This window comes from Ursus maritimus, unplaced genomic scaffold, assembly GCF_017311325.1.
Source record: "Ursus maritimus isolate PB19 unplaced genomic scaffold, ASM1731132v1 scaffold_31, whole genome shotgun sequence".
In the NCBI taxonomy this organism is placed as follows: Eukaryota; Metazoa; Chordata; class Mammalia; order Carnivora; family Ursidae; genus Ursus; species Ursus maritimus.
In genome coordinates this window covers 10,641,194-10,663,663 of record NW_024425675.1, presented here as the reverse complement: position 1 = coordinate 10,663,663, position 22,470 = coordinate 10,641,194, and the positions used below count along the sequence as shown (strand labels likewise).

General features: G+C 40.8%; 1 protein-coding gene across 6 annotated transcripts in view; it reads left to right on the top strand.

The window, feature by feature from the left end:
- Nucleotides 1-8,541: 8,541 nt before the first annotated feature.
- Nucleotides 8,542-22,470, top strand: part of ABI1 (abl interactor 1) — a 123,253-nt gene continuing 109,324 nt past the window's right edge. For 2 of the 6 annotated variants that reach the window (XM_040645312.1, XM_040645309.1), the window contains exon 1: nt 8,544-8,804. In XM_040645312.1, coding sequence (XP_040501246.1) covers nt 8,688-8,804 — 117 coding nt within the window. In that variant the 5' untranslated portion in view covers nt 8,544-8,687. Of the gene's footprint in view, nt 8,805-22,470 lie in introns of all 6 variants that reach the window. The other 4 variants (XM_040645313.1, XM_040645310.1, XM_008709670.2 and 1 more) reach the window with 3 other exon arrangements.

The window sequence follows — 22,470 nt, the reverse complement described above, 5'->3', positions numbered from 1 at the left end:
AAAAATCTTTTAAAAAAATTTTAAAAAAAAGTGTGTGACTCTGGCTGAGGTCATGATCTCAGGGTCCTAGGATTGAGCCCCCTGTGGGGCTCTGTGCTCAGTGGGGAGTCTGCCTCTCCCTCTGCCCCTCCCTTCCCTCCCTCCCCTACCCTTCTGCACTCTCCTGCTCTCTCCCTCTCTCTGAAATAAATAAATGAAATCTTTAAAAAAAATTAACTATGGAAATAAAGGAACATTGATTCAAGAAAAAAGCTGAGGGCTCTTGGATGGCTCAGTCGGTTAAGCCTCGGATTCTTGATTTCCACTCAGGACATGATCTTGAACCCTGAGTCAGGCTCCTGGCTTGGGCTCAGTGGGAGCAGGCTCGAAATTCTCTCTCTTTCTCAAATGAATAAATAAAATCTTAAAAATATATATTTACTATTTATTTGAGGGAGAGAGCACAAGCAGGGGGAGCGGCAGAGGGAGAGGGAGACAAGCACACTTCCCGATGAGCAGGGAGCCCAATGTGGGGCTTGATATGGGGCTTGATCCCAGGACCCTGGGATCGTGACCTGAGCTGAAGGCAGACGCTTAACCGACTGGGCCACCCGAGCACCCCAAATAATAAATCTTTTTTTTTTAAAGATTTATTTATTTATTTGACAGAGATAGAGACAGCCAGCGAGAGAGGGAACACAAGCAGGGGGAGTGGGAGAGGAAGAAGCAGGCTCATATCGGAGGAGCCTGATGTGGGGCTCGATCCCATAACGCTGGGATCACGCCCTGAGCCGAAGGCAGACGCTTAACCGCTATGCCACCCAGGCGCCTCCCCAAATAATAAATCTTAAAAGAAAAAGAAAAACTGCTAAATCTCTGTAAAAACAGTAAGCTTTGTGGCGTTTGAACTTGCCTTATTTCCATCCCTCTCTCCCTAGCACTGCAGTAGCCTTGAAAACAAACTGTCTTACAATCATAGTGTACACCAAGCATCATCCTAGCAGCCTCTGGACGGGGAAGAACAGGCTGGGAAAGCCCCCAGAAGTCCAACCTCCAGAAAATTATTGCTATTTGACCTTGCTGGCAGCTCCCTGGAAAAGCCCCATTCTCAGGACTTAATCTTTCACTTGACTCAGAACTCACTTCGCACCAACAATTCTAGCCTCAGGGTATTTGTTAAAAGCCAGTTTTAATTGTTTTCCATTGCAGTGGCTGTGGCAGCAAGAATAGTTAGGGCAAACAAGAGGTTGAATAATTTAAAAGGAAAATCTGGAGAATGAGATGTCCGCAGAGGATCTTGAAAAGCAGCAACATAAATTTTTGGAAATCCAGAATACCACGAATATATGCAGAGTCGTGCCCGTGCCCAGGAGACACTGAGACACCGAGGAGATACTTCAGTGGCCACAAATGACAAAGAATACAGATGTTACAAAATTAGCTTGGAAAAGTTATCAAACAAACAAACTAATGACAGCAGCAAACAGGAACACGATCAAAACCTGGGAAGAAAGCCAGATGTTCTTGTGTATGAGTAACTTGCACAATCTCACAATAGCATCCAGGCCACATGTATATGTATTGCAAAAGTTTCCCCACTTGCCGTGAACACCTGACACTCTTATTTTCTTTGATTATCTACTCTCTCTGGAAACTTTCCACACCAATCTCGGGGTGTTCAAGTGATTATGCTAATGCTGTTTCAACATGTCTCCATTTCCAAAGTTGATGATTGTAAAGAAGAGCCAATTCCAGAGGGACTAATCAGATTTTCTTTCTGAGGAATGTGGATTTGGAACCGAGGGAATTTAGAGGAGGATTGGCTTCTTGAATGGTGGAGATGAAAAATTTGGGACACAAATTTGTCATGCTCTCCGCCATTTACAAAGGGTAGCAAAAACAAAACGAAACCTTTGCAAAGAAACGGCACTAAATGAAAATGCTACCTGGGTTCCTGATGGCCCTCCCAATGACTTGCACTAGAATTTTCTTAGGACTGACTGCATTTGAAGTTTTGAGTTCTGTGAGTGAGCATGAATTTTCGTAATGAGAACTAATTTTTTCTTTTTCTCTTTTCCCCTTTTGTCTTTTTCTTTCTTATGCTACCTTGGGGTTTTGTTTTCTGTACCTTTCAACTAAAGAAATACTAACTTTACATGGGCTGCCATTTGTCTTTAGAACTTTTAAATATTATTTTGTTCATTTGTCAGGAAAAGAGAAATTACTCTGGATATTTCCAACACTAAGGGATTTATAAAACCATTGGAAGGGTTGGAGGACAAAGTTCAGGGAGGAATGTGATTAGCCAGTTCTAGGCTAGGTTCAAAGATTGAGATACTTGTTATTGCTGGAGGGGTCACCTGTTCCGGGAACAGTTCTGTTGTCACAAAGCCCCACAGCATATTATTGAAGTTGAAAATGAGAGGTGGAGGAGGATTCAGCAGCTTCCAAAATTAACAAGTGATTAATTCATTCAGACCATGCTGGAAATATTACAGCTTCTGGAGAAGAAGAAAAAAAACAACATGAGATTGCACTTAAAGGCTATATTTTCCCCCCACAGTACTCCAGATACTTGGCATTTTTAGCCACTGCTAATTTTTAATTATTTCATGATAACAGCTTGCTCCACCGTAAAATAATACTGACATTCTGCCGTGGCTTGACTTAACGTGTCTAAGGGAGACCTTTCCCCCATGTTAAAGGAATCATCAGACCTGCCTGAAAACTAGCCTGTAGGTCTGGCCTGCTACAAATACGATGACTTTGTGTAAAAGAATTTCCGCCTCCAATTATAATAAAATTTGAAGGAGAGTTTACAATTCACTCTATCTCCTGAAATCCTCTTGTCTTGTGTGGGCCTTGCTAAACTGTTTAAACAGAGCAGTCCATTCACCCTCCTTCTTTTCTGAGGATTCCTGGATGGTACTGTTAATTTGAAAAGAAGCAAAGAGGTAATAATGGGGGGTTGTAGAATCCTAGGATATCAGTTAATCCTGGAATGATCTGTAATGAACTGACTTGTGTCCCCTGCAAAATTCATATATTGAAATCCTAACCTCAGATACCTTAGAATGTAAATGTATTTGGAGATAGGGCCTTTATTTATTTATTTTTTAAAGATTTTATTTGTTTATTTGACAGAGAGAGAGAGTGCTCGCGGGTGCACAAGCAGGGGAAGCAGCAGGCAGAGGGAGAGGGAGAAGCAGCTTACCCAGCAGGGAGCCCGATCTTGACCTGAGCCAAAGGCAGACACTTAAGACTGAGCCCCCCAGGCGCCCCTAGATAGGGCCTTTAAATAGGTAATTAAGATGAAATGAGGTCATAGGATATGACCCTAATCTAGTATGACTGGTGTCCTTATCAAACAAGATTAGGGGGTACCAGGATAGCTCGATTGTTTAAGCGTCCTGACCCTTGGTCTTGGCTCAGGTGGTGATCTCATGGGTCGTGGGATAGAGCCCTGCTCCAGGCTCCACGCTCAACGCGGGTCTGCTTGGGATTCTCTCTCTCCTCTCCGCCGGCTCACTTTCTCTCTCTCTCTCTCAAATAAATTAAAAAAAAAAAAGGCAAGATTAGGACATAGACACCAGGGAAAAGGTCCCATCTGAGGACATAGTGAGAAGATGGCCATCTGCAAGCCAGGGAGAGGGGCTTTGGGAGAAGCCAAGCCTGCTGACGCGTTGATTTTGGACTTCTAGCCAGCAGAACTGTGAGAAAATAAAATTCTGTTCTTTAAGCCACTCAATGTGTGGTATTTTGTTTTGGCGGCCTGAGCAGACTAATACAGCCCCCCTCCCTTTTTTTCGTAGAGAATGTATTCATGTCACATAGTGGTGGTGGAGGAGGAGAGGAGGGATGGTGGGGGGAGAAGCCTGATTGCCTGACTCCCAGTTTCCTAACATTATACCACATTTCTAGTCCACATTCTGGTTTGTTGATCACACAATTCCAATTTAGTATCCTGGGATGCAATATTGTGAATTAACCGTGCAGAAGTCTGACACTAAGTATGCAGTGTCAGTTGTATCCCAGATGACAGGAGAAGCAATCTTGTACCAAGATAGTCCAAATTATTCTTTCCTGGCACATCTCTTAATCCCTCTGAAGTAAGGTCTTTATGATTATCAGCAATCTGGTATTTCAAGGTTGAATATATGAAATTTCCATTTATCCCCACGCATATGTGCAGAATTTGCAATTACAAACTGTTTTTCATGACCAAATTGATTATCTTGACTAGACATCCATGAAATGAAATGCAAAAGGTCTGGTTTTCAACTTGAGCCTCAGTATACATCATATAGTTTAATACAAACAATCTTATTCTTTATTCTGCCTGCAGCTCTCCCTGCTTGTGCTCTCCTTCACTCTCTCTGACAAATAAATGAATAGAATCTTTAAACAAAACAAGACAAACCCCAAAACTCTTTAAAAAAAAAAGAAAAATACTAAATCAGTAAATAGTATAAAAGTGCGCATTCTGGGAGAGAAACTGGACTCAAAAGCTTTCATGACATTCATAATTTAATGTCACCACGTCTGCGTGCAATTTTTAATGTTAACTCTCACCCATTTAGTCACCTATATAACTTGGAAAAGCAAGTTGTCTCCTATCTTTTTGGTTGTATGATTTTTTATCCTATATCAAAGCCAACAAAAATATGTAATTTTTTCCCTGTTCTTTAATATTTGAAGCAAGGAATTTTTCTTCTGCTTGTGATTTCTTTGGGGGCCAGTTTCAGTCAGATATAATTTAGTTACAATAAAACTCACTGATTTTAAATGTGCAATTCAATAACGTTTGAGAAGCGCATTTAGTCATGTAACCCTCACTACTATCATGATTTAGAACATTTCCATCAACTCTAAAAGTTTATTTATACCTGTTGGGAATCTGGCCTCTTGCAAAGTCTGATCTGATTTTTTTTTAAAGATTTTTATTTATTTATTCGACAGAGATAGAGACAGCCAGCGAGAGAGGGAACACAAGCAGGGGGAGTGGGAGAGGAAGAAGCAGGCTCATAGCGGAGGAGCCTGATGTGGGGCTTGATCCCAGAATGCCGGGATCACGCCCTGAGCCGAAGGCAGACGCTTAACCGCTGTGCCACCCAGGCGCCCCTGATCTGATTTTTATCACCGGAGTTTTGCCTTTTCTGAAATTTCATATAAATGAAATAGTGCAATATGTAGTCATGTGTGTGTCTGACTTCCTTCACTTAGCAAATTGCATTTGAGAGTCACCCATGACTTTGTCTGCATATATTGTTTATTACATTTTATTGAGAATAGTATTCTATTGTTTGTTTATCCATAGCTGGTTGAAGGACATTTGCGTTATTCCCAGCCTTTAGTTCATGTATATAGCTACTATAAACATTCACATAGTGGTTTTTGTGCCAACATACATTTTCATTTCTCTCGAGTAAATACCTACAAGTAGGATTGCTACGTTATATATTAGGTATATACTTGGCTTTATAAGAAACTGTTACACTGCTTTCCAAAGGGGTTGTAGCAGTTTGCAGCCAGTTATGTATGAGAGTCGAATCATTCTACATTCTATTTTCTCCTCTATTGTCAGGATATTTTATTTTAGCTATTCTAATGGGTGTGCAAGGTAGTCTTTTATTTTTTATTTTATTTATTTTTGTTTCAAAGATTTTATTTATTTATTTGAGAGAGAGAATGAGAGAGAGGGAGAGAGCACATGAGAAGGGGGGAGGAGTGGGAGAAGCGACTCCCCGCTGAGCAGGGAGCCTGATGCGGGACTTGATTGTGGGCATCTGGGATCATGATCTGAGCTGAAGGCAGTCGCTTGACCAACTGAACCACCCAGGTGCCCCCAGGGTAGTCTTTTAAAATTTACACTACGGGGTGCCTCGGTGACTCGGTGGTTTAAGCGGCTGCCTTCGACCCAGGTCATGATCCCAGCGTCCTGGGATAGAATCCCACATCGGACTCCCTGTTTGGGAGGGAGTGTGCTTCTCCCTCTCCTCCCTGCTCATGCTCTCTCTCGCTATCTCTGTCGCTATCTCTGTCTCTCTTTCTTTCAAATAAATAAAATCTTAACAAAATTTACATTACAGGGCGCTTGAACGGCTCATTCAGTTAAGTGTCAGGCTCTTGATTTCGGCTCTGATCATGATCTTAGGGTCAGGAGATCCAGTTCAGCGTGAGGGTCCATACTCAGTGTGGAGCTGCTTAGGATTCTTTCTCCCTCCCCCCTCCCCCAGCTCGGGCATGTGAGCAAGAGCGTGCAGGTATACACACTCTAAATAAATAAATAAATAAATAAATAAATAAATAAATAAATAAAATTAAACAAATTTATACTACATACTGGTGGAATGCACTATTATCTTAGTATGGCTTTATTTTATTTATTTTTTTAAAAAGATTTTATTTTCTTGTTTGAGAGAGAGAGAGAGTGTGCACATGAGTTGGAGGGGGGCTGCCGAGGGAGAGGGAGAAGCCGACTTCTGGCTGAGCAGGGAGCCCCACATCAGCTTCATCCCAGGATCCCGAGACCAAGACCTGAGTGGAAGGTGGACACGTAATGGACTGAGCCACCCAGGCTCCCCAGTATGGCTTTAATTTGCATTTCCTTGATGAGTAATGAGTTGAGTAGCTTTTCCTATATTTATTGGTCTTTTGTGAAATAGAGTTGTCTTCTTTTGTCCATTTTTTATTGAATTGCCTTTTTTTTTAATTGGCTTGGAGGAGTTTTTAAAAATTATATCCTGGGTATGAGTCCTCTGTCAAATGTATATGTTGTGGCTTATCTTTTCACTTTCTTAATACTGTTTTTTTTAAGATTTTATTTATTTATTTGAGATTGAGAGAGAGAGAGAGCACAAGCATGGGGGAAGGGCAAAGTCAGAGGGAGAGGGAAAAGCAGACTTCCCCAAAGGTTTACAGGGTGAACATTTTATGGCCCCTAGTAAAGATAATATTCAATAAATACCTATTGATGGGTCAATTTTTAAAGATGTGATTGGGTCATGTTATTATTCCTATAGTTATCGTGATTTGAAATGACTTAGTGGAGAGCTGAAAATATGGATTTTTTAAATGATTTTCAAATCATTTAAATCATCAAAAATCAGTTTGCTTTTTGGCCTTTGGACACCACTATTCATAGCTCATTATATCAAAAGCATTTACTGTTCTAGTTGAAACGAAAATTTTGAAATATAGGGCCTTTCGCACTATTACAAAGCAGTTGAAAAAAAAGACAACAAAATGATTTTCTGCAACCTAGATAACCCATACCTAACTTCAAAAGTGTAGGGGCACCTGGCTAGCTCAGTCTGCCTTCAGCTTGGTCATGATCTCAGGGTCCTGAGGTTGAGCTTGCATCAGGCTTTCTATTCAGCAGGGAGTCTGCTTCTCCCTCTCCCTCTCCCTCTGTGCTCACTCTCTCTCTCTCAAATAAGTAAATAAAATTTAAAAAAAAGTATAGGCAGATATTTGCAAAGAAGAGTCAAAGAAAAAGAGATTAGGATGGAATAACACTGAAATTATGTGTATTTATTTAAAGATTTTATTTATTTACCAGAGAGAGAGAGAGAGCACATAAGCAGAGGGAGCAGCAGGCAGAGGAAGAAGTAAGCTCCCTGCTGAGCAAAGACCCTGGATGCAGGACTAGATCCCACGACTCTGGGATCATTACCTGAGCCTAAGGCAGACACCTCACCGACTGAGCCACCCAGGCGTTCCTGAAATTATGCGTATTTATTTATTTTTTTTTAAAGATTTTATTTATTTCTTTGACAGAGATAGAGACAGCCAGCGAGAGAGGGAACACAAGCAGGGGGAGTGGGAGAGGAAGAAGCAGGCTCATAGCGGAGGAGCCTGATGTGGGGCTCCATCCCCTAACGCCGGGATCACGCCCTGAGCCCAAGGCAGACGCTGAACGACTGCACCACCCAGGCGCCCCCTACGTGTATTTATTTTTAAACTGTGAGTCTTTACAGGTAGGGAGTATCCTTGTTCAACTCATACCCCCAGTGTTTAGTACATGCTTGGTACAGAGCTGTCAATGATAAATGTTTGCTAAATTTTAAATGAAAAATTGAGGGTGGAGGAAGTTTAGAAAGAAAAGCCTGAGTCGTGTTATGTCTAAGAAGACAGAGGAAGTAAAGATTTGGATTTCTTCATATTCTAGCCCTTCTTAATTCCGTATCAGAATTGATATTTCTGATCACTGACATTTCCTAATCAAGCAAATTCTGCCAATTTTCACAGCCTTCTCCGGGAAAGGATTTCATCCTCTAGATTCACCCTGTGGCGCCACCTGCCGGAGATGTCAGGAACCTTCGCGCTTAAACCCCCTCCCTGGGCCGTCCTTACGCTCCTCCCCGTCCTTTACGCTCCTCCCCTATTCGCATGCGTTTTCGATGGGCCTCCTAGCCCGTGAGAGACTACAGTTCCCAGAAGACCATGCCAAAAAAAAAATCCCGTGGTTGCGGCGAGGAGGAGGGAAAACGTGAAGGCTCGCGAGAGAACGGGATTGAGGCGGCTGCGCGAAGTGGGTGGAGCGGGGTGGAGAGAGTGAGGAGGAAGAGGAGGAGGTGCCGTCCCACAATACCAGGCGGGAGGGCGGTAGGCGGTTTGTATCCGGGCTGTGAGGTGCTCTGCGCCTCCGCGGACCTTGCTGCCTCCGTCTCTTTAGTGCGAGAGGAAGCGATGCAGAGGGGTGGAAAATGGCAGAGCTGCAGATGTTACTAGAGGAGGAGATCCCGTCTGGCAAGAGGGCGCTGATAGAGAGTTACCAGAATCTGACCCGGGTGGCGGACTACTGTGAAAACAACTACATACAGGTGAGGAGCGCGGGCGAGCGGGCGGGCGCTGGCCGGCCGGGCCGAGGATCCACCGCCTGCCGCCCGAGAGATCAGCCCACTGGGCGGGGTGGGGAACTGCCGTAACCTCAGCGGCTGCCTCAGCCCCAACCCCAACCCCAACCCCCAGCCGGGGAGATCAAGTGGCGGGGCTGAGGGAGTCGGGCTGCGATACAGGAAGTGGCTGTGGTGGTTGAAACCGATAGAAGGGGAGAGAGAAAATGGGCGAGGGAACCCGGAGCTCGCCGCCGCCGGAGCCCGGCGCTCCCCTGCTGTCCGCCTCCTTTCGGGCTGGCCCCCCCGGGTCGCGCGCTGCCCTCGGCAGCCTTCCATTCTCTGGACTCCTGTGTGGGAGAGGCAGCTGCCTCTCCGTCCGGAGAGGGGGTCTAGGACGGGGAGAGGAAAGGGCAGGGACGAGGCGCGGGGAGGAGCGGCAGAAGGGAGAGGAAAAGCGGGGTGTGTGTCGGGGGAAGGCGGGGTGGGGGCGATTATGTCAGTTTAACCCAGAGGGTGTGTCTTTTATTTATTTATTTTTTAAAAAATTTGTCATGAGTCACATAACACAGACCTCCCCGAGGAGAGGAGGAAGCGGGTGGGGAGTGAGGGAGGGCGTATAAGAGAAGTTAATCGCAAAATTCCTTTAATTGAAGGTTTGTAAATTTGCCTGGCTGTCCGTTTTCAAGTCGGGTTTTTTCCCCTCTCATCATTTTCACTTCCGCCCCACCATAATGTATTCTAGAGGTTGTTAGGACTATCGTTATTATAAAACAAATTCTTCTTAACTACTTGGAAAATGTCTTACTCTCTCTTCCCCAAAAGTTCTTGAACTGTTGGCTTTATAAGTAACTTAGAACGGTGTAACCTCCGGTTACTTATTTTCTGAGGTTTCTCTCTTTCCGACCTAAGTAAATGCATAGAGTATGAATCCAGATAGATTACCGAACATATTTAGTCCTACGACCATAATATAAAATGTTATTGTAAATTTATTAGAACATTCTTGGGGCCTTATTTATGACAGAATCTCGTTTGTTTTTATTTTAATTATTGGAAGTGATTTATGTTGTGGTAGTTTGGTTTGTAGATCTTTAACTGGGTAAACCAACAGTTTGCTATATATAGAAGCAAATAAAGAGCAGAGTCCTTTGTATGAGTATAATGGCATCAGAAATTCTCTTGTTAGGATAAAACATAAACCAAACGTGCTTTGAAAGAATCGGGTTATTGCGATTCAGAACTGAAGTATTTATAGAAATGCCTCCCATGTGATTTATCATTTTTAAGAACCAACAGTTTCTGTGTTGGCAAATGCTTTTCTTTATTTTTAGAAGGAGATACTGTTTTCAGAATATTTCGAATATTTCTCAATTTCCATATTAGTAACATTGTATCTTCAGTATCAGCAGTAGGAATTTATCTCTTAAACTCCTTCAGGTTTTTACTTTAGGAGTTCTGATGAACTTGTTGAATGCCCAACCCTGTCTACTGTATTACTTGTTTTTGCAAACTTTGTAGTTAGCCTTTTAAAAAATATTCTAAAATCTATAGAAATGTGAATATAGTTTTCAAAGAGAAATGTGGTCTTGTAGTTTATTGATATTAATACATACAACGTGTATTCAGCCTAACAGGAAAAGCCTTAAAATTGAGGTGAATCTCAATTTGCTGAGGGTTCTCAAGATTTTGAAAGTCAAAGGGAAAGCACAGGAAGTTAATGTGCCCCCAATCCAGAAAAGTCATTTCTTTGTAGAAGTCATTAAATAAGTACTTCATAAAAGGGTAGCTTCTTTTGTTTTGTGTGTTGGGAAATCTAACAAATATATGGTGTGGTAACTGCTATGTGTTGGCAAATGCAAACGTGTTTTAACTTGTCTGTTGACTACTTTTTTTTTTTCCAGGTAGTTGTGTGCTGTAAGGTTTTTATTTTTTTCCTCCCTGACCTCTTTCCTCTTCTCTTGCCATTATCATGTAACCCTGAAGCACTTTTAAACTTTATTGGTAATATTCCTAGTTAAGATAAATCGTGGTATTTCTTCTGTAGTCTCTCTTAAACATGTTAATACCATGGTGCCAAGAGCCATTGCCAGTGGCCCCCAATTGTTTTTGGTTGTTCTAAGTTTGACACCAGTGAGATATTCTGATCTTCCTGGGGGGAGGGAGGGAAAGATGAAATTCACACATAATGTTTATCTTAGTAGCCTTGGAACCTTGGGCAGCATGGTGCAGGCTACTAGCTGCCTTCCTGAGATGCTCAGATGGGGTTAGTCTCAGACAGGCTCAGAAGATGATGGAGACGGGGCACCTGGGTGGCACAGCGGTTAAGCGTCTGCCTTCGGCTCAGGGTGTGATCCCGGCGTTATGGGATCGAGCCCCACATCAGGCTCCTCTGCTGTGAGCCTGCTTCTTCCTCTCCCACTCCCCCTGCTTGTGTTCCCTCTCTCGCTGTCTGTCTCTGTCAAATAAATAAAATCTTAAAAAAAAAAAAAAAGATGATGGAGACTGTGGAAGTTCATATTGTAGCTATTTTGTGATGTGCAGTGCTGCTAACTTTGGTGCTGTGAATAGGAAACAAATTGTGCTAGAAATACCGATTTAGATGTCTTTTGAGATCTTTCTGTATCCTTTCTGTGACTCTGATTGGGTTATAACCAACATCCTACATAAACATACCACGTCTCAGGGAAAGTATGCAGTCACTTGTGTTTTGAGAATTTTTTATACCCAAGATGAGTTAATTTATTGCCTGGGTGATTTTTATCCTGAGAGTTCAGTTTTCATTTTGTTTTTCTATAGTTTGGAAGTACAGTTCAGTTCAGGTGAGTTGTTTAGCAGACAAGTTCTTTTGGCTGTAGTTCAGTTGAGCCTAGAGCACTTTCTTAGCTCATCGGGTCCTGTTGACTTTAATTATTAAATTGTTTTATTAATAGCAAAACTTCTCAAAAGAGCCTATTATTGTAAAAAGGATGGGGCTTTTGAAATTGTTATGGGGAAATAATATTCAGAATATGAAATGTTTTGTATGTAGACGTGAAGAAAAACCTTTGCCTTTTTCTGGTGGGTTATGTCAAGGACAATCACTCGCAACTTGCATACACTCATCTGGCCAGTTCTCTTTGCTCTACTTTAGGTTCTGTACTGCCTTTGTCATGGGAACTATTTGGGGGAATAGGAAGGTAAGTTAAGTGAAAGGGAGTAGAAACTACTTAAGAAAGGTTTCTCAGCATGCAGATTGCTAGATTGGGGAAGGACATACAAGTCTTCCATACAACTTGTTAATTTAATTTTTCTGCCTGGAATTTTCCCAGCCAGGGCTACATTTGGGTTAACAAGAATATTCTCTTTTTTTTTTTTTTTTAAATAAATTGATCTGGGACATTTTTTTTTTTTTAAGATTTTATTTATTTATTTGTCAGAGAGAGCGAGCACAAGCAGGGGAAGAGGCAGAGAGAAGCAGGCTCCCCGCAGAATCCTGGGATCATGACCTGAGCTGAAGGCAGACTCTTAATGAACTGAGAAACCCAGGCATCCCTAACAAGTATATTCTAAAGTCTGGGAGTATGAAGGGGATATCATCAGTGAGCTACTTAGTTTAGCTTGTTTTCCATCTTCCATGATGTTAGTTTATGCTCCTTCTTATGCACATTTGATCTTGGAAGGCAGGTAATTTTTGAGAAGGAATAGTTTGGTGTAGGTAAAAGCTAACATTTCTGATACAGTACAATGTATGGCAGTTTATAAATAATGTCAATTATTACAGTAATTCTATGCTGCAGTTCAGAGGCATCAAATACCTAGCCTAAAGTTCTGTATCTTGTATTAGATAATGTCTGAAATCAAACCCAGATTTTCTGATTCCGTATCTTCAGTTCCTTTTAATGAATACTGACTGAATGGGGTATTTACCTCAGCATAGAGGATAAAAAGCTGGTGAGAAGAGGATACTATAATTGCTTCTATTTATTGAGTACCTACTCTGTCACAGTCTCTGCTGCTTGATTTGTATTATCTTTAATCCTTACAGAAACTCTCCATGATAGGCAGTATTTTCACAAACGAAATTAGGAATCAGTAAAGTTATATGAATTTTGTTTGATCATACAGTTAGTAATTGGCAGTCAGGGTTTCTGCTGGACTCCGAGAGACTCCACAGGCTATACTCTTGCTATATCACACTGTCTCCAGACTTGAATGAGTCTAGAACTCAAGAAACTAATTCAGAAATGTCTTGCTGAGCAAGTCTAGGAACCTAACAACTATTTTAACATTGTTTCTTCTGAGTTCCAACTTGCAAATAAAAGAACAGGTATGTTTGTAATTTGGGGGCTTGCCTTCATCACCAAAGGATGGTAGCTTTGGCACTTGAAGTGCTGAATTATAGGAATCAGGCTAGTTTTTCATTGAGCTTAGTGGATCTTTTTCCTTTCTGTACATCCTTGTCTGTTTTTAAATTCTTGTTCAGCTTTGCAGTTGTGATAAGAAAATTTGTAGAATAATTAGTGGAAGTTAACAGGGATGTCTGGGTGGCTTAGTTGTTTAAGCGTCTGCCTTCGGGACAGGTCATGATCTCCTAGTCCTGGTATTGAGCCCCAAGTTGAGCTCCCTGCTCAGCGGGGAGTCTGCTTCTCCCTCTCCCTCTATGCCTCCACCTGCTCTTGTTCGCTCGCTCTCTCAAATAAATAAAATCTTTAAACAAAATTAGAAGAAGATAACAAAAAAGTCTTGAAGTATTATGGTTATTTCTGATTTCCACACAAACTAAGTTCAGGTAAAGACAGTCAAAATGATTAAGGAGATTAGGATGGATTAGAAATGGTAAAATTCTTGGAATTGCACTTTGCATTTTGAGTACAGCAGGGGCTAGTGAAATTAGAGATCTAGGTTGGAAATCTAAATGAATTAAACAGGCTTTTAGTAATGTACAGTGTGGTGACTATAGTTAATACTGAATTGTGCATTTGAAAGTTGCTAAGAGAATAGATCTTAAAAATTCTCAGCACGGGAAAGAAAAAAATTATTACTGTGTGGTGATGAATGTTAACTAGATTTATTGTGGTGATCATTTTGCAGTATATACAAATATTGAATGATGTACATGTGAAACTAATGTTATGACAATTATATTTAAAGTAAAAACAGGGCTTTTTAAAAGAAAGATTCTATTTATTTGAGAGAGAGAGAGAGCAAGTATGAGTGGGGGATGGGCAGAGGCAGAAGGAGAAGCAGAAGCAGACACCCCCTTGAGCAGGGAGCCCCATGTGGGGCTTGAGCCCAGGACCGCGAGATCACGACCCGAGCCCAAGGCAGACGCTTAACCGACTGAGCCACGTGCCCCAGAGCTTTATTGTTAAATTTTATTTATTTATTTTTTCAAAACCGGTCTTCAGATAATTTTATGGAAGATCCTCAGTTAATTGTTAGATTGATCCGTATCATGTCACAACATGTTTATTAATGTTGCTATGAAGCAGAGAGGATCTGACCTTCCATATTACATCTTACAAAAGTCCATTCATAAGAATAGAATATTATATTTCTTAATATATGCTCTCTTAATAATGCTCTCAAGAATATGGACTGTTTTTTAGGGCTGTTTGTCATTTGAAAGTTTGTATTAAAACTAATGTCCTGGAGCGCCTGGGTGGCTTAGTCAGTTAAGCATCTGACTCTTGGTTTCAACTCAGGTCATGATCTCAGGGTAGTGAGATGAAGGCCTGCACTGGGCTCTGTGCTCAGTGTGAAATCTGCTTGAGATTTTCTCTCCCTTCCTCTCCAACCCTCCCCCATCCCCCCCAAAATAAATAAAATCTTAAAAAAAAAATAAAACTAATGTCCTCTCCTTTTTCCTTTTGTACCTTTGATACTAATAAGAACTTTACCTGTGGTGCTTTGATTTAGTCCTGATCTGTTTAGATCCTGAGTTTTAGCATGCTTGTGTCTTTTGGATATTCTAGTCCCTCAGGATGAGGACACTTTTCTCATTCCTTCTGTGTGCTTCTGCTTCCTCCAGTTGGTTCTGATAGCTGAAGAATGCTAATGTTCCTTGTAGTGGAGGAAAGGTATTTGAACAAATGGAGGTCTGATCTGTGGTTGTGGTTGGAATAACCCTACCATTTCCAGTCCATCCTAATCTCAATCATTTAGAATAACCCTATTTATCTATCTTGAGTGAAATTTGTCCTAGTAATTACATCTGTGAGTTAACAAAAATATATTAGCCAGAAAGGAAAGCACTAACGTTGGGAGAAGAGGTTGAATCAAACATTAGGAGATTATGTGGATATAATTCCATAAAATTTCCATGTTGGATGAAAAGTAAGTTTAAAGTAATAGTTAAGTGCTAATTTAGGGGCATTAAAAAACTTTGAGGGGGTGGGTGCCTGGCTGGCTCAGTCAGTCTGAAGAGCATGTGACTCTTGATCTTGCTCTTGAGCTCTGAGTCGTGGCTTTGAGCCCCATGTTGGCTGTAGAGATTACTGGGGGGGGGGGACAAACTTAAAAAAAAGTTTGAGTTTTGGGGGAGCTGTATAGTTTTTCTAATGTCTATTTGTGTCGATTGTGATCTCCATTGAAGTTATGGTTTGATTTTAGAAGAAATAATAGTCAAACCCCAGAACTAGAAACTTTTAGTCACTAATTATTTGTTAAGACACTATATCAAAAAATAAGGGATTTAAAAAAATTACGGCATTAAGGGGCGCCTGGGTGGTTCAGTCGGTAAGCGTCCAACTCTTGAGCTCAGCTCAGGTCTTGATTTTAGGGTCGTGAGTTTCCAGCCCTGGGTTGGAGCTCAGCATGGAGCCTACTTAAAAAAAGTAAGGGGCGGGGGTAGGGGGCCAGGCCGGTCCGCCGGGGCGGGCCTGGTAGCCAGGGGCTCCGCGGACCACGGGAGAGGCCGCTTCATTGGCGCAACACCTCCGCCTCGGGATGCTCGGTTCCCCGAGGCAGGGCCTGGAGGAAGCCCCCGGAGTGCCCTGGGACCTTTGTCTGTTCCCTGTGCCGCCTGGACCCTTCATCCAAAGGGAGGCCTGGTGCATTCTGGCCCCCCTGGTTTGCCCCTTTTGGCACCGACCTTGTCACTGGGGGAGGCCAGGGGAGGAGGCCCAGCCTCCTGATGAGGAATAGCAAGGAGAGAATTCAGCTCCAGTTCAAAAGCCTACAAAATCTGAGACTGTCACTGCTCGTGTAAGGATTCCAGCTTTCCCTCCTGGCCAGAAATGTGCAGCCTGGACTTATTCAGAAAAGATCGGGCCCAGCACAGGCAGCGTCAGTGCAAACTTCCCCTACCCCGCCTTCCACCCATGTGTGTCAACCCTGCCCCTGGAGGGACCATCTCTCGAGGCTGAATGTTAACATTTCCAACATGGCAGGCAAAGGAGGAGTCAACTTTCCCTCCCCAAAGAATGGAGAGTGGAGGAGAAGTCTTTAATGTTGGTGGAAAGGAAGAGGGCATACCTGAGCCCTTCTAACTTTCTTCAAAATTCTCTGGGGTGGGAGTCAGCAAACTTTAAGTGTCACAAAATACATATTCTGGGCTTTCTGGGCCGTATGGTTTCATTTGCAGCTCCTTCACTCTGCCACTGTAGTGTGAAAGCAGTGGTAGATAATACACAAACAATGAGCATGGCTATGTTCCAATAAAACTTTATTTATAAAAACAAAACAAAACAAAAAGTAAGGGGCGCCTGGGTGGCTCAGTCGTTTAGCGTCTGCCTTTGGCTCAGGTCATGATCCCAGGGTCCTGGGGTTGAACCCCGCATCGGGCTCCCTGCTCAGTGGAAAACCTTCTTCTCCCTCTCCCACTCCCCCTGCTTGTGTTCCCTCTCTCACTGTGTCTCTCTGTGTCAAATAAATAAAAATCTTTAAAAAGAAATTTAAAAAATTACAGCATTGAGAAGATAAAACTTTTGGAAAATAGTAGTTATTGGATTTTATTTTTATTCATTTATTTATTTAATGTTTTTTATTTGTAATCTCTACACCCAACGAGGGGCTTAAACTCTCTGCAAGATGAACAGTTGCATGCTCTACGGACTGAGCAAGCCAGGAGTCCCTGGATTTTATTTATTTATTTTTATTTATTTATTTATGTGTTTATTTTTAAAGATTTTATTTATTTATTTGTTTGTTGGTGGGGGGGCAGATAACTCGAGCACGCAGACAGGGGGAGTGGTAGGCAGAGGGAGAGGCAGGCTCCCCGCTGAGCAAGGAACCTGATGAGGGACTTGATCCCAGGACCCTGGGATCATGACCTCAGCCTAAGGCAGACGCTTAACCAACTGAGCCACCCAGACATTCCTGGATTTTATATTTAAAGGAAATAGCTGAGCTGATAATTTTTTTTTTTTTAAAGATTTTATTTATTTGACAGGGATAGAGACAGCCAGCGAGAGAGGGAACACAAGCAGGGAGAGTGGGAGAGGAAGAAGCAGGCTCATAGCAGAAGAGCCTGATGTGGGGCTCGATCCCAGATCGCCGGGATCACGCCCTGAGCCGAAGGCAGACGCTTAACCGCTGTGCCACCCAGGCGCCCCCTGAGCTGATAATTTTAACAGTAAACATTAATTCCTTAGAAAGGAGACTTGAAATTTCCTATTGAAGTTTTCTAGTGTTACGACTCCATGTCAACTGAAATAAGTACAGTTAAACTTGGTTCTACTGGGGCGCCTGGGTGGCACAGCAGTTAAGCGTCTGCCTTCGGCTCAGGGCATGATCCCGGCGTTATGGGATCGAGCCCCACATCAGGCTCCTCCGCTATGAGCCTGCTCCTTCCTCTCCCACTCCCCCTGCTTGTGTTCCCTCTCTCGCTGGCTGTCTCTATCTCTGTCGAATAAATAAATAAAATCTTAAAAAAAAAAAAGCTACTTGGTTCTACTAATTTTCTCTATCTACAAAATGAAATTTTCTTAGAAAAAATTCGTAGTGAAGTGAAGTTTGTGAAGAAAATCTGAAAGCAAGATAAAACATCCTTAGAAAGATAATGTGTGTTATCAAATAGATTCTAATTTTGATACGTATCTGAGCTTTAGCAACTTCAGATGTTTGCAGAATTGTGATTTATGTTGATTAAAGAATATTGGTAGGATTATTTCAAATATAACTTAAAGTATACGGAAACTAATTTTAAATCTTATTTTACCAATAATTAATGCAATAATTGAAAATTTATTATGGAAAATTTCAAAAATACTCAGAAATGAAGAGAATATATAATGAAACCTCATATGTTCATCACCCACCTTTAACAAGTATTAACTCATGGTGAGTCTCCTTTCATCTGTATTCCTCTTAAATCTCCATACATTATTATAAAGCCTATCTTTTATATATCATTTCATCCACAAATACTTTAATATATTCCACTGAAAGATAAAGGCTTATTATTAAATCGTTGCATAAGTTTTATATGTGGAGAAAAGATAATGAATGTTACTGTAATTTGTGACAAAAAGAGCTTTAAAATAGTTAATATATATTTACAGTTAACATTTTTAATTTCTTTTCAAGATTTTATTTATTTATTTGTCAGAGAGAGAGAGAGACAGCAAGCATAAGCAGGCAGGCAGATGGAGAAGCAGGCTGTCTGCTGAGCAAGGAGCCTGATGCAGGACTCAATCCCAGGACCCTGGGATCACGACCTGAGCTGAAGGCAGACACTTAACCAACTGTGAGTCACCCAGGCGTCCCAACATATTTTTAACTTACAGCTAATTTTGTTAGTGATTCCTGCCACAGGCTGATTAGATACAGCTATATTATTTGGTTCGTAATGGAAGGTTTTTGTTTTTGTTTTTTGAGGATTTAATTGGCTTTATTAAGCAATTCATGAATCTGGGATCATTCCACATAGCAAGTAGAGGGGAGCTCCCAAGTGGAATTTTTTTTATTCAGGTATAATTCTTATAATATAAAACCAACCATTTTAAAGTATTTAGTTTAATGGTATTTAGTACATTTCCAGTGTTGTGCAACCATCACCTTAATCTAGTTCCAAAACATTTTTATCACCCCTCAAATAACCTTGTACTCATTAAGCAGTTTGTCCCTATCCCTACCCACCTAGTACCTGGCATCTACCAATTTGCTGTCTCTCTGAATTTACCTATTCTATATAGTTCATATAAGTGGAATTATACAATATGAGGCCTTTTTTTCTGGCTTTTTTCCGTTCATAGTAAGTATAATATTTTTGATGTTCATTCATTTTATAGCATTTTATAGCATGTATTATTATTTAATCCCTTTTTATGATTGAGTATATATCATCCATTGATGGACGTTTGAGTTGTTTCTGCCTTTTGGCTATTGTGAATGGTATTGCTGTGAGTATTCATGTATGGTATTTATTTGAGGGCCTGTTTTCAGTTCTTTGGCATATATACACCTAGGAGTGGTTCATAATGCTCTTTTGTTGTGAAATATATAACTAATTGCACTGTAGTACCATTATATTGCAGTGTAATGAGGGATTTCCAGGCTTGAGCATATACTCAGAATTTCAGTGTAAATTGATAGAAATTAAGACTTAGAGCCTAATTTTTCACTTTATATTTAAGCTTAATTTTCCCTGATTACCAAAGTAATATGAAATATGGTAATTGTACAAATTTTAAATTTTTTAGAAATATACATGGCTTAGACAGTTACAAGTTGGTGGAGCTTGTAACTTTTGATCTTGAGGTTTTGAGTTTGAGCCCCATGTTAGGTATAGAGATTACTTAAAAATAAAATCTTTTAAAAAAACTCATTTCTTTGTACAGCCTTTAAAGATTGTATCTAAAGCTTATGCTGTACAGTTGGTAAACTCATATTGTTTACTCTAAGGCAGAAAATATTTCAGTCATAATATATTTTAAAAACTAAAAACATTCTGAAACTTCTGTGAGATTATCTAATTATTAAATCAAATGTGAATTCTTATTCAGAGCTTAAAGCGTAGTATGCAAGATGTATATCTGGATATTCTCAGCTGCTTTTAATTAGAGCAAATTTTTATTTTTTATCTCCTTGAAAGTTAAAGGGAACAAAAATACTGTGCTAACAACAATGTATATCATTGAAAAACTTCAATTTACCTTTAAGCTGCTTGTTTCCTGAATGCTTTATATTTAATTCCTAGTAGTAATTTCTACATGCTGTGATAGAATTGCATTCGATAAATTTTATTTTTCCCTTTTGTGAAAAGGCAAGCATGGTGCTTTTTTTTTTTTTAAGATTTAAAAATTTTTATTTTTAAGTAATCTGTACACCCAATATGAAGCTTGAACTCACAACCCTGAGATCAAGAATCATATGCTCCACTGACTGAGCCAGCCAGGCACCCCAAGCATGGTGCTTTTGAGAACTCTTTCTGTTCTTGCCATGGGAAATTAATGTCTTCCAGAAAGGTAAACACCAGAAATGTATATAATGCATCATGTGGAAAAAGATACTTCTTTATTCAAATATTAGCAACCTAAGACAATAACAAATACTTTAAAATGTTGTGTACTGGAAAAGGTTTATGAGTGTCATTTTATTTATTTATTTATTTTTAAAGATTTAGTTATTTCAGAGAGAGCATGAGCAAGGGAAGGGGCAGAGAGAGAGAGAAGCAGACTCCCTGCTGAGTGCAGAGCCTGACTAGACGAGGGGCTCCATCTCACGATCCCGAGATCGTGATATGAGCTGAAATTAAAGAGTTGGGTGCCCAACTGACTGAGCCACACAGGTGCCCCTGTGAGTGCCATTTTAAAATCATGATTATTGCTCAAAAGTGGGCCCTTAACATAGCCCAGCAATCCCACTGTATTTTTCACGTCAATATATTCTGCTGCTCACCATAAACTGTTTTAAATGTTCTCTTCCCTTTTAAAATCTCTTTCCTTTCTAATCTTTTATTCCATAGAGAAAATAGTCCTCATTATATGACATATAATTTCTTACCACTGCATCTCCAAGCTTACTAGCATCCTTATCCAACCTGTTCTACTTCCTTCTTATTATGGAGGAGAGATGTTCTTCCTCCTAGCTAAGGTCAGTCATTATCTTTGCTCTGAATGCCATTTTCTCTTACCTTTTCAAAAGCCTTAAACTTTCCTTCTCTCTTTATTGAATTTGTGCAGTTGGAATCAAAACATCTCAAGTCTTTTCTGTATTAGAAAATTATCCTTTTGGGGGCGCCTGGGTGACTCAGTCGTTAAGCGTCTGCCTTTGGCTCAGGGCATGATCCCAGGGTCCTGGGATTGAGCCCCACATCAGGCTCCTCCGCTGGGAGCCTGCTTCTTCCTCTCCCACTCCCCCTGCTTGTGTTCCCTCTCTCGCTGGCTGTCTCTTTCCGTCAAATAAATAAATAAAATCTTTAAAAAAAAAAGAAAATTATCCTTTGATTTCATAGATCCATGTAGTAACTGACCTCTTTTAATGTTGCTTAGAGTTTTATTAAAATTATCATCTACGCCTTCCTCCATCCCTCACTTTGCATTCACTCTTTAACCTGTTCTGTTTTGTCTGTCATCAGCACTGCTCCACTGAAATTGTGTTCAGTAACCTACTGCTGCAAAATTCACTGAACTCTGTTTAGTTCTCTTTTTTAATGGTAGATATTTTTTAAAGATTTATTTATTTATTTTGGGGAAAGAGGGAGAGAGCATGCACGTGCACGAGCAGGAGGGACAGAGGGAGAGACAATCCCAAGCCCAATGCAGGGCTCAATCTCATGACCCTGAGATCATGACCTGAGCTGAAACCAAGAGTCAGATGCTGAGCCACCCAGATGTGTGCCCCCAAATGTATTCTCATTTTGTCTTCTTGCATTATTTCACACAGTTGACTATTTCCCTTTTTTGAAAAGTTAATCCTTGTTTTTTTTTTTGAGTGTAGTCGATAAGCAATGTTAAATTAGTTTCAGGTGTTCAAGGTAGTGATTCCAGAGAAGTCTATACATTATGCTATGCTCACCACAAGTGTAGTTACCATATGTCACCGTATCAGTGCTATTACAGTATCATTGACTATCTTCCCTATGCTGTACCTTTTATCCCTGTGACTTATTCATTCCATAACTTGAAGACTATAGCTCCCACTCCCTTTCGCTTATTTTGTCCAACTCCCTATCCTACCTTTAAGTATTAAAGTGGCCTAATCGATACCTCTGCTTATTTCAGTCACAAGTGCCTCAGACTTAACATGCTAGAAACTGAATTCATCGCCTTTCCCCAGTCTCCTTTACTACTGGCCATTCACTCACTTATTCAAAACCTAGGCATCATTCTTGAGTCCGTTATTCCTCTTTGTCCTGTCCTCCAATTCATCTGTAACAGGTCCTGTTGATTCTTCTAAGTATCTCTTAAATTGGCCTATTCCGTCTCTACCATCCCATTGTAAAGCTTAGACAACTGCTATAGCTTCTAATTGTCTTTAAATCACCACATGTCTTCCTCTGATCACATTCCCATTATCTGTACTGTGGCTCAAGTGGTATTTTGAAAAGAGAAATCTATCATGTTACTCCCTGCTTAAAAATCTTCCTGTGATTCCCCATAAGTATACAATCTCACAATAAGACCTAAGAGGCCCTATATAGCATAGCTCCTATTTTTCTAGTCTTGTTGGATTCATCCTGTTACCTTCATCTTACTAGTCATATTGGCCTTTCAGTTTTTGAAATTTC